The sequence below is a fragment of the Heterodontus francisci genome, chromosome 23 (genome assembly GCF_036365525.1).
Source record: "Heterodontus francisci isolate sHetFra1 chromosome 23, sHetFra1.hap1, whole genome shotgun sequence".
In the NCBI taxonomy this organism is placed as follows: Eukaryota; Metazoa; Chordata; class Chondrichthyes; order Heterodontiformes; family Heterodontidae; genus Heterodontus; species Heterodontus francisci.
In genome coordinates this window covers 31,696,055-31,708,940 of record NC_090393.1, presented here as the reverse complement: position 1 = coordinate 31,708,940, position 12,886 = coordinate 31,696,055, and the positions used below count along the sequence as shown (strand labels likewise).

Below are 12,886 nucleotides of genomic sequence, written 5' to 3'. Positions count from 1 at the left end.
CTTATTCAAGTATTCAAGAATTAAAAATTTAACTCAATGGCTGTTAGATTAAGTTGGATTTAATGTGCCGTAGATAGTGGATTAAAGATTAGAAAATTATAATTTTAACACTGTGTGGTGCTATGTTGATACTTATTGTTATGAGCTCACAGGACACCAGTCTGGTGTGTACTCTGTCGTTAATGAACTGACTGTAATGGCTGCCTGCAGTCAGAGTGCCTCATGGTAGAGGTTACATGACCAAGGCAAGCCAGGAGGCACATTGGTACAGTATTGCATTTCTATCCCAAACATGCCCCTTTTCATAGAAACGCCCCCCCCAGAAAATTTGCATGCATTGTCATTTCAAAGTGATTCCTGACAACGCAGCGGCCCGCTGATGTCATCAGAGTGCTCCAAACTGCGCACATGCGCAGCTACATCTTGCCAGGACTAAGTGGCGCATGCGCAGGATTACATCATTGCGTATCTGCGCCTGGTCCATCTTTGCGCATGCGCGATAAAACGTCATCGGGAATCCAGCCCCCCACTCGGCTGGAGGAAGCACCTGAATGGGAGACTTTGAGGCTGGAGCTTGATCCCCGTCACTTGCTCCTGCCCCACTAGCCGCCTTCGCCCCCCCCACCCACCCCTTCGGCAACTCGTTCCAGGCCTTGACGCTTCCTCCTCTCAGCTGCTTGCAGCAGACTTCACTGCTCCATCCCACTCCCCTGGCTGATTGTTCCTCGCTTCCCGCCACTCCACTGTCCGGCCGCTCGCTCTCCGCTTTTCCGCGCCCCCTCCAGCCGCTAGCTCTAGGCCGCGGCACTTCCCTCCTCTCGGCCACTCGCTCCTATGTTGCCCTGTCAGCCCTTGCGGCCCGCCTTGCTTCTTGGGGCAACGCGTGGGGACTGATCAAACGTGGGGGCGAGTGGCCGCGAGGAGGGAAGCGTTCCGGTCTATAACTAGCGGTTGGATGTTTGGGTGGGGGCGGAAGTGGGGAGCGAGCAAGCGACTGGAGAGCGGGGTGGTGCGAGTGGGGAACAATCTGCCAGGGAAGTGGGCGGGAGCAGCGAGGTCTGGAGTGAGTGGCTGAGTGGGGAAGAGGGAGGAAGTGAGTTGCCGAGGGGGGAGATAGCGGCCAGTGGGGCGGGAGCTAGAAGCTACGTTCTGCTGAAATCAGGCCTGGTCAGTCATAAGCGAATCACATAACGAATTGGCAGCATATTTTATACTCTGCCCGATTTTCTTTTCCATTGATCGGGGTACCAATTCACTATCTTGCAATGGAAATTCAATTATAAAATTCCTTTTGTATTTAATAGGACTATTGGAATATTAAATGGATCTGAGGATTACAGTTAGTATCCTATAACTATATAGTAGCATATTACTGGGCTTCCATCCGACTTAATGTAAGGTTAGTTTGCTAGAACGATCTAGCCATAAGCATGTCCTGTGATAAATTGAGCAGTGCCATCTTTAATGCTGGCAGCTGCTTGAACGTTGCAGACACTGAAGTTCCAGTTGAAGAGCCTGCATCTGCGCATGTGCAAGTACTGCACCACCTAGTGGTTGCATTGTCAGCAAACGCAGCCTTATCATTTACACTGTGAATTGCCCTAGTTACCCACTATGCACACAACTGTTCTCATGCATTAGTAGTTCGTCATTCTTGTCAGTCTCTGTACATGCATTGCACACACAGTCATTAAATTGTGCCGGTCTCTTAATGGTGTGTGTTGTCATTAGTTGATTTTCCTTCTGTGACGAATGTCGTTCCCTTTGTAACCTGTTGCCGCGGTAACTGTTCCATTTCCGTTGTTCTGGTGCGTGGACCACTGGGGCTTATGGTTGTTCTGTGGCCTGTGCAGTTGGTGAGTTCTTATCTTCCTGATTGGTCGCCTGCAGCGAAGGAACAGCTTCTCCAGTTGTGCATATGCGTCTGCGGTTGCGACGATATATCTGCTTGTTCACTTCCACTGCATACGATTAAGGTGACAACTGCTCTGCGCAGGTCCCAAGTTGCCACTTGGGCTGACTATTGTTGAGAGCATTGAAGGTTTGTGCCCTGACTGGCTCTCCAATGCTCAATTCTGGCAATGGTATGGCAGTTTTGTCTAAGTGAAATTAGGCTTTCTGCTGTTTCACCTTGATTTTGTCACACACGCCTGTTGCTACTTCTGGCTTCAGTAGATTTTTTGCTATTGGAAGAATAGTTTGGGTGCGGCGTGACATTAGTCTTTATACTGGACTACTTTCCATGCCTTTGGTAGGTAGGTGTGTTTCTCCACTCGATAATTACCTTGTATACATCAGTGCCAGATTTGCTCGATTTCTTTATGATTCCTTTGGCGATTTTCACTGCCGCCTCAGCCTTTCCATTACACTGGGGATAATGTGGAGATGATATATGGTGTTGAATTTTCCAATCCTGTATGAAGCGGCTGAATTCTTCACACGTGAACTGTGGGCCATTGTCGGTCATCACAATGTCTGGGATGCAGTAACAACCGAAGTGTGCTTTCAGGCATTCTACAATCTCACCGGTGGTCGTTGAGGACAGCTGGTCTATCTCCCAGTAGTCAGAATAGTAGTCTACAGTGACGAGATAATTTTCTGTGAGAATGAAGAGGTCTTCATCCAAGGTTTGTCTGGGATATCATGTGTCCTCAGCGGCTCTTTAGCTTGATACTTGTTGCACGCACTGCTCTGGCTGATGTGGTCCTTGATTTCATTGCTCATGTTTGGCCAGCAGAGCACTCCTCTTGCTTTCCTCAGACTCGAGTCAATTCCTTGGTGGCTTGTATAGATGCACTTTAGCATCTCTCCTCTCAGTTCCTTAGGGATAATGACTCTATTTCCTTTGTACAAGATGAAATCTTGGGCTGTTAATTCATCTCTGTAAGCCTCATACGCTCTTGTGACCACAGGCGAGTCCTTGATGCTGTCAGGACATCCATTCATCACTACTTGTTGCATCACTTGTAGAGTTGGATCTTTGTTGGGTAGTTGGCTTGATTTGAGCAAGCGTGTCTGTCCAATTCAATGTCTCTGCTGGGTTGATGACTTCCAGAGCATGTCGAGCTGCAGCTTCACGTTGGATCTGAAAGATTTCACACTCTGTCATAGCATCCTCTACTTTCTTCTTAGGGAGTGCAGCTCTCGACAGCATCTGTTTCCCTTGCTTGTATGTCACATCCATATATCTCTATAACTGGAATAACACCCTTTGCAGACACTTTGGAGCAGATAGTAGTGGCTTGAGGAAAATGCATTGGAGTGGCTTGTGGTCGGATTTGACTGTCACTTTATCTCTTTCAAGTAGGTATTGATGAAAATGTTCACAAGCAAAGACAATGGCTAGGCACCCTTTCTCGATCTGAGCGTAGCGTCGTTCTGTTTGCATTAACGCCCTGGATGCAAATGCAACTGGTTGTCCTTGCTGTATTAGGGTTGCTCAAAGTCCTGTCTTGCTAGCATCACACTGCAGGGTAACTTCATTTTTTATGTCATAGTATTTCAGCACGGGCATTGCCATCACTAGTTGCTTGATTTTAGTGAATGCTCCTTCTTGTTCTGGGCCCCAATGCCACTGCACATCCATGGTGCTGAATTGGTGTAATGGTTCACACTCCAACAACAAATTGGGCAAGAATTTTGCTAAATAGTTGACAAATCCAACAAATCGTTGCACTGTTCTTAGATCTGTTGGTCACACGTATTGCTGCTACTGCTCTCCCCTTTTCAGGATCTGGGTGAAGACCTTTTGCTGTCAGTACATGACCTATGTACTTGACTTCGGGCATTTTTAATTGCAGTTTTTTCTTGTTCAGCTTCTGGTTCATCTGGCGAGCTCTGTCCAGCAATTGCATTAGATTTTGATCATGGTTAGCAATGGCTTCTTCCATTGAGTCTCCGTATCCATAAACTAGATCATCATCCACTACAGCTTCCACTCTGGGAAGATCACTAACTATCTCATGCAGTCTGCGTTGATACTCCTCTGGAGCTGTGGAAATGACAAACGGCATGCGCAACCATCTTTATCTCCCGAACGGCATCCAGAATGTGGTTAGAAATCTGCTACTTTCATCCAGCTTCATTTGCCAGTAACCATCCTTCGCATCTAGGGTAGTGAAGATTTTTGCCTTTGCAAGTTATGGCAAAATTTTATCAATGGTAGGCATGGGGTAGTGTGATCTCTTCAGAGCTTTATTTATATCCTTTGGGTTGATGTGTCCTCTCAGCTTTCCAGGTTGTTTCACTGCTACCATGCTGCTAATCCATTCTGTAGGGGTTGTCACTTTCTTGATTACCCCCTTTTCCAGCTGTTCTATCTTGTCTTTCAGGCTGGCCTTGAGGGCAGTTGGAACTTTACTTGGCAGGTGTTGAATTGGTCTTACCCTGTCATCTGCTTCGAGATGATATTCTCCAGGAAGACATCTTAAACCTGTAAATACATCGTTGTACTTGTCTAGGATCTGTTCCGTGGTCAATGGTTTAGTGTGCTGCGACATGTTGCAAATCTCTTTTTGCACGTTGAGGGTTAACAGTCCAAGCTTTAGACTTGCTTCGGCTGTGATGAGTGGCCTTTGCCATCTAAGATCTGGAACTTCAGATCTTCGTTCTTGCCATTGTATTGGGCTTTCAGAGTGACTTGGCCTCTTGGCACTAGTATGGTGCCATTATATAGCCTCAACCTTACTCTGGAGGACTTCATTTTTGGATCGCTCTGTTGAGCCACTTTGCACAGGTATGTGAAGGTCATAATGTTGCATGATGCGCCGGTGTCTCTATGGCACATTATGTTGACTTGATATTCTCCTTCTGCGGTCATCGTTCCAACAGTCACAAACCATTTATCAAACCTTTCGATTTGACTGAACCAACCTGTTGTATGCTGTTCAGTGATTCATCAGAATCTTCAGCTGACATCTCTCCAGTGCCCATCTGTACCTGCTTGTTGTGCTTCCTTCTGGCCAAACACTTGCATGTAGAATGACTCAGCTTCTTGCAGTGAGAACACTTCCCCCCGCCCCATGCTGGACATGCCTTCTTCTCCTGTGTGTGATGGCCTCCACAGTATTTGCATCCTGCTCTTTGTCTGTGATCTTTCTGCCCTTTTGGCCTGGAATATCTATCAGCATATAATGCAAGGCCTGGTCTGTTCTGCCTTACATAAGAACATAAGAAATAGGAGCAGGAGTAGACCATTCAGTCCCTCAAGCCTGCCCTGCCATTCAATAAGATCATGGCTGATCTGTCCCAGTCCTCAATTTCTCTTTCGGGCCTGCTCTGCCTTGAATATGGTCTAGCTGCTGATTTACAACCTCAGCAATTCTGCACATCAATCGCTTTCCTAAGAGTCAGTTTCTCTTCTCTCAGTAGACGTGCGCTTACTGCGGGATCTCTTATACCTGATACAATCCTGTCTTTAATTAGATCATCTTTTAGTTGCGCAAATTCACTGGATTCTACAAGCTGTGTTAATGCAGTCACATATTGATCAATGGACTCTTTTTCACCTTGGGCCCTAATATTGAACACATACCGTTCATATGTTACATTCATTTGGGGTTCAAAGCGTGCCTTCAAGGCGTTCAAAATTTCTGCTGTCCATTTTTTTTTGTGCTTCAGAGAGATTTAGGGTGGAATACACTTTGTAACAGTCTCTCCCCAACAGTGATAAAATGTAGCTACTCGCAGCTGCTCTGGTTTGTTAATTAAATCTGTCGCAATTTCATAATTTTGTCATTGCGAGTGGGAAAAACTGCCAATTCTGTTTCATATCACCTTTTATTTCGACCGGCACAGACAGGAAAATTTGCAGTCATTGTCTTACCCTGTGCTTTCAGTGATTTCTTTGTTCCATTTTTGTGGATTTTAGCAACGTTTAGCGGTTATGACCATTCCTGTGGCCTTTGTTCCGTAGCTGTGCTTCTTCACCATTCTGCCACCATGTTACGAGCTCACAGGACAGCAGTGTGGTGTGTACTCTGTCTTTAATGAACTGACTGTAATTGCGGCCTGCAGTCAGAGTGCTTCATGTTAGAGGTCACATGACTACAGCAAACTAGGAGGCACCTTGGTACAGTATTGCATTTCTATCCCAAACATTTATTACATCTGGGTGCAGGTTAACTGTTGTACCTTGAATTGGTAAGTACAATGTTTTTGACTCTGGTCTCTTACATTTTGGTTCAGTTTAAATAGCATTTTTAAACACAACACCAGAGAGAAGGGAAGAAAAGCATAAATCTTAACTCCTTCACTGAACAACAGCTTGCATTTATATTGCATCTTTAATTTAGTAAAACGTGCCAAGGTGCTTCACAGGCGCATTATCAAACAAAATTTGTCACTAAGCTACATAAAGAGATATTAGACAGATGACTAAAAGTTTGATTTAAGGAGCGTCTTAAAGGAGGAAAGAGAGGGAGACAGTGGTTTATGGAGGGAAATCCAGGCCTTGGCAACTGAAAGCACGGCTGCCAATAGTGAAGCAAGTAAAGTTGGGATGTGCAGGAGACCAGAATTGGAGGAGCACAGAGATCTCTGAGGGCTGTACTGCCTGGGGGAGGCAAGGCCATGGAGGGATTTGAAAACAAGGCTGAGAATTTTAAAATTGAGATGTTGCTGGACCAGGAGGCAATGTAGACCAAAGGGTACAGGCCTGATAGGCGTATGGGACTTAGTACAAGTTAGGATACAGGCATCGAAGTTTTGGATGACCTCAAGTTTATGTAGGGTGGAAGAGGGAGGCTGTTGGAGTGCATTGGGATAGTCAAGTCTTGAGGTAACAAAGGCTGGATGAGGTTTTCAGCAGCCGATGAGCTGAGGCAGGGTGCGGTGTCGGGCAGTGCTATGGAGGTCTTGGTGATGGAGCAGATGGGCGGTCGTAAGTTCATCTCTGAGTGAAATACGACATCAGCGTTGAGAATAGTCTCATTCAGCCTCAGACAGTTGCCAGGGAGAGGGATGGAGTAAGTGGTTAGGGAATGGAGTTCGTAATGGGATCTGAAGACAATGGCTCGGTCTTCGCAATATTAAGTAGCAGGAAATTTCTGCTCATCCCGTACAAGGAGTAGGACAAATCAGAGACCGTCAAGAGGTCCAAAGAGGTGGTGGTGAGGGAGAGCTGGGTGTTGACAGGGTACATGTGGAACCACCATGAGCTCCGTTCCTAGCCAGCGACACCATCTCTCACCATGTCAACTGTCTGAGGCTGAACCAGACTGTGTGCAATCTTAGCGCAACTTTGAAATTAACAATGCAAATGGCAATCCTTATCGTTTTTGGCTTATACAGTGACTGCATGTTTTAAATGTAGACAGTTTAAGTGATGGTAACTGTATCTCTAAATTTGCATCGGTATAATTCTTACAAAGATTCTCTTTATGCTGAGGAACAAGACAGGATATTTTTTCTAGAAATACTTTTGAGTCTCCTAAAAAGAATTCAGAAGAAAGAGACTTGTTTAAAAATTAATTGCTTGGTGTCTATCTCTAGACTTCTAGTTTTTTTTTGGACTGTTAGTTATCTTGCCTATATTGTTTGCTTCAATAAATAATATAGCCTGTCGTCAAAAGTGCCTGGCTGGGCACATTTTGCAAGTGATGAGCCAGAGTGGAATTCTACTTACTATCCAGTAGCTGCTATGCATAAAATAACACGCATCCTTTTGATGTGTGTTCTTTCTTGTATCTTGAGAGATGTTTGTCATGATAGGGAACTATCCTGAAAACAAGTGAACTATTGAAGTTCCAGGAAAGGGCTTGCACAGCACCTATCCCATCTCCGTGAGGAACCTCTGATGCATATCATGCAGACTGACTGCCCTATCTATTTTAAGATTCTCAGTTCTATTTAAAATAATATGCTCACCTGTTCTAATATTCAGTTTTATAGTTGACAATGTCATTGAATTCTGACACTTGAGCTTCAAATTCAAGAATAAAGACCAATGCAAAGTACTTAGTGAATACTTCTACTATACCCCATGAATCATTTGTAAGTTTTCCTTGAACATTCTTCAGTGGCGCAATATAATCCTTGACTGTTTTCTGACTCTTGACATAGCTGAAAGCGACTGTCTACAGTCCTCTTTTTGATTGACCTTTCAGCTGATCTAATAGCATCCTTAGATTTCTTTAGCTGTTCCTGGTGCCTATCACTGTTTTGTTGATTATTATTTGATTTAAGTTTGTAGAAACTGAATTTAACATGTTTTACTGCGGTGCATTCAAATTGGAGAATGTTTACTCCTTTGTTAGTGGTAGTATGTTCTCATTGGATAATTAGTCAAAAACCTAATGTTTCTTATTTCTATAGGAAGCTCAAGGTCACATGACCTATCCATTTGGATAAAGCAAGGAGAAGCACCATGTCATCATGTGTCTCAAGCAGATCTGTTGCCAAAACGCCTATTAGCAGAGATGAGCAATGTGGCAACAAGAACGAAGAGAAGCTAGATATTAATTGTAGTTTATCATCCCTGACCATTGACTTAGGCATGGAGTCTTTCATTATTGTAACTGAATATGATCAGAGTACCACTGGCAGTGAACTAGGACAAAACGGAGAAGATATGCTGGAAGATGAACCTATGCAAGAGAGTAATGAAGCAATCAGATCATCCTGTGATAAGGCTTCGGGACGCTTGGAAAGAGCTCAATCAGAAGATGTCAGACTACCTAGAGTCAAGCTAAATATGTCCAATCGGAAGCTGTCTCTTCAAGAAAGATCCAGTTTGACTCAATCATCTGCCACCAGCTCAGCCGTTAATGGACGTTATATTTATCCTTCTTTGCCATATTCTCCAATTACATCACCACATTCTTCTCCTCGGTTGCCTCGTCGACCAACCGTGGAGTCTCATAGAGTGTCTATTACAGACCTGCAAGTAGGTATATTTTCCTTAATGAATTAATGCATCAGAACAGCTCTTCTATAATGTATTTACATGAAATAATTATGGATTTTGTTCAAACTCAAATAAATAGAATCCATGTTAAAAATCTAGTTATAGACAAAAATTTTATTAGAACAAGTACAATTTATCATTAAGATGATAGATATTCTCAGTGAATTGGGAATTGTTTCAGTTCAGATGACAGTGAAAAAAATAAAACTTGGATGTAAGTGTACTGTGCAAATACAGTCATTGAAATTAATCAAAGAAAGGTTCACCAGAATTAAAATGTGAAGACATCTGTGTAGGAGGTATTGCAAAATTAAATTGGTGTTTATATGTTGTTCTATCTCAACAATACCTTTTCACTCGTTGCATGCAACGAATGAATATTGTATAAAGAGGAATTCCAGGGTTGTGGGCCAGAGTCTGAATGGTCATTGTTAATTGAAATATTTCATATTTGTTTTCTGTAGTTTGTTTTTCAAAACCAGTATCTACTGTTGCAAAATTGATGTGTTCCAGGAATCTATAGCATAATGTTGCACAATGTGAGATATAATGAACATTTATTCTCAGTTGTTTAGCAAATAGCTGTATTGTGTATTCTGTAAAATTATCATTTTTTAAAATTCTTTTATGGGGTTTGAGCATCACTGGCAAGGCCAGCATTTGTTTCCCATCCCTAATTGCCCTTGAGAAGGTGCTGGTGGTCAGCTGCTGCCTTTACCTGCTGCAGTCCATCTGCTGTAGGTATACCCACTGTGCTGTTAGGATGGAATTCCAGGTTTTGCATCCAGTGACAATAAAGGAAAGATGATATAGTTCCAAGTCAAGATGGTGTGTGACTTGGAGAGGTAATTGCAAGTGGTGGTGTTCCCATGCGCCTGCTGCCCTTGTCCTTCTAGGTGGTAGTGGTCATGGGTTTGGAATGTACTGTCAAAGGAGGCTTGGCAAGTTGCTGCAGTGCATCTTGGATATGGTATACACAGCTGCCACTGTGCACCAGTGGTGGAGGGAGTGAATGTTTAAGGTGGTGGATGGGGTGCTGATCAAATGGGCTGCTTTGTCCTAGATGGTATAGAGCTTCTGAGTGTTGTTGGAACTGCACTCATACGGGCAAATGGAGTGTATTCCATCACACTACTGACTTGTGCCTTATAGATGGTGGACAGGCTTTGGGGACCCAAGAGGTGAGTTACTCGTGCAGAATTCCCAGCCTCTGACCTGCTCTTGTAACCACAGTATTTATATGGCATTATTCTTATGATCAGGCAAACTACACAATTCCACAGAATTAGATCAGCCCATATAGAAAACCTGAAACAAATTCACGCGGATCCTTTAGGACATCCTGCATCTGTATTTCAGTTACTCACCAGGTAAACTGATTGATTTGTTGCTGGAGTTTCTTCCAGGTGTTTGACTGAATTGTGTGGGAAGTGTGATGAGATGGCTGAGTGCATTTCCTTCATCACATCAATCATAGTAGTTGTGATGGTGCATCCTGTCTGCTTTGTTTCTTAAGTGGCTAATTTTTCTGAAGCAAGTCTTTCCCACAACTGAACATCAAAATGTCAGCTTGAAAACCAGTTATTGAGGCTGGAGCACTAACCCGCCTTACAAGGATTTCACTATATAGCAACCCTTGATAGAAATTCATTTATACACGTTGGGTGAGGACAGGATTGGGTTTGGCTGTGATCTCTTTCTCTCCACCCTCCAGTCTTCAAATGCATCATGGTCATGGAATCAGAGGGTAACTAACACATGCAGCTATATCCCACAAGGAGTGAACGTTTTCAGGAGCAGGAGAATGGTTAGGAAAGAACATCAGGGGAAAGAATATTGCTGAAAAAAGCTCCTGCAGCTGAGGAGCTGGCCCATTCACTCCTCTCTGTTTGTAGAACCTTCTGGAGCTAATCTCTGCCACTGAAATATGTAGCTTATTTACGGTGGACTTGAACTATAATTCAGGCTCATTCAAAGTAAATGGCCTCCGTTTTGGTACAGTGGTTTATTTACCAGATCGTTCTGCCGAAACAGAGACTCCACCTCCAACAAAGAAGCGCTGCATAGCTTCCTACATTCTCACTGCTGATTCTCACATCATCTGCTGCTGCTATCTTGGTCCCCCTAAATAAAAGACAATGTATGCTGGCACTGGGGATCACAATGCACAAGCCAATTCTGGCAAACGTGAGTCTGCAAGGAGGCAATTTCAGTCTCGATTCTACTAAGTTCCTTACCTAAACTTGGCTACATAGTGAGGTGGTTAGTGAAATAAAACCAGAAAGTGCTGGAAATATTCAGCAAGTCTGGCAGCATCTGTGGAGAGAGAAGTAGAGTTAACGTTTCAGGTCTATGACCTTTCATCAGAACTTTGACAGCATTGCTTTGCTAGAAGTGCATTGGAAACCCTGTTTACTTCAGCAGAGTAACACCAGCAAGGATGAGTAGACCCAAGGAATTTCCTGGCCAGTAGTTCTAAAAATATGATTAAACCCCCAATTCTAAAGGAGCAGAATTAAAACATCTAATGTGTCACAACTGCTGACGTATTCTGGGTTACTTAGCTGTATCTACAGTAACATTAATTATACAAAAATATTGTTCCCTAGACAGAGAGAATGTGAAAAGTGAACCTCTGGGGTGTGTGGAGTTGGCTTTGGCAACTCCCCACAGGTGCTAACTAACTTTCTACATGTTTCCACCATCTTCTGTTGGATTTCCGCATCAGCAGATTTTCTATCCTCTCCATCAATCTTTGCTCCCTCTGTCCCTCCCTCTCTCCTGCCTCCCGTTGTCTCGGTCTCTTTCTCCTCCCTGTCCCCCTTGTCTCTTTCTCTCTCTTTTCCCTACCCCACTTTGACTTTCTCTCTCTCTCTGCCCCCCCTTCCGTCGCCCTCTCCCTGCCCCGTCCTTCTGTCTCTCTCTTTTGCTTCCTCCCCCACTGCTGACAATGTAAAATTGTTAATAAGTAACTATTTTTCTAAATTAACCTTTTTTATATATATATATATATATATATATATCATTAGTTACACTTGTACTTCAGTCAGTGGATAATTTGTCATACCAAAGAATTCAATGGAGCATATAGTTTTGACCTTTGATTTTTTTTGCAGTAACCAAATCTAGTGTACTGTCAGCAGCTCAGTGGTAAATCTATCTGCTTGCAAACTGAGAAAACTGGTGCCTGATTCATGATTGAAGGATTGTTAAAGACAGCAGTAATGTATTCAGAATAGAGTTGTTGTTTAGGCATAAATTTGAACTCTCATTATGGTAAGCTTCTGGTTTGCTACGTCTATGCTTTTCATTATACCATTTCTGTAGACCTATAAATGTGAGTAACGAAAATTTTGGAGGAAGTCCTACAAATTTTAATGTTTAATATTATAGCTGCACCCACCTGCTCCTGGCGCCTCCCCACCACCCCACACACCCATCAGTTGACTCAGTTGGTAAAGGGAGGTGGCAGCAGCAGAGGTGGATGAAAAACAGCAGAGGCAAAGTGAGTTTGAGAGAACAAGTGATGGCTAGAGAAGCAGACTAGACTGGGTCAGGAAGCAGAGCAAAAGGACAAGTAAGGTGTACAGGCAGTGAGAAATGTTTTGCAAGTCAGGTTTGAGCGCATGTGCACATAAATGGGTACAGAACAGGATCTGATATTTTTTTGCATCTGGGCCTTTTATATTTTTGGTGCATTTTTGTTTATATTCATATAAAGGAAATCCAGAACAAGATAATATAATTAGAGATAGGCCTTTTAGCAATAAAAGCAAGAAGTATTTTTTTCTCACAAAAAATGAGAGATGTGCGGGGTTTGCAAGTTCTCCCTGTGACCGTGTGGGTTTTCGCCGGGTACTCTGGTTTCCTCCCACAGCCAAAGACTTGCAGGTTGATAGGTAAAATTGGCCATTGTAAATTGCCCCTAGAATAGGTAGGTGGTAGGGAATATGGGATTACTGCAGGTTTAGTAATAAATGG

The 12,886-nt window shown here is 43.4% G+C and overlaps 1 protein-coding gene across 4 annotated transcripts in view; it reads left to right on the top strand.

The window, feature by feature from the left end:
- Positions 1–12,886, top strand: part of LOC137382698 (calcium/calmodulin-dependent protein kinase kinase 2-like) — a 134,828-nt gene that overhangs the window by 41,009 nt on the left and 80,933 nt on the right. For all 4 annotated transcript variants that reach the window (XR_010977261.1, XR_010977262.1, XM_068054988.1 and 1 more), the window contains exon 2: positions 8,314–8,884. Coding sequence is in view for 2 of the 4 variants with exons in the window: in XM_068054988.1 (XP_067911089.1) it covers positions 8,366–8,884 (519 nt within the window). In the remaining 2 variants the exon portion in view is untranslated. The remainder of the gene's footprint in view (positions 1–8,313; positions 8,885–12,886) is intronic.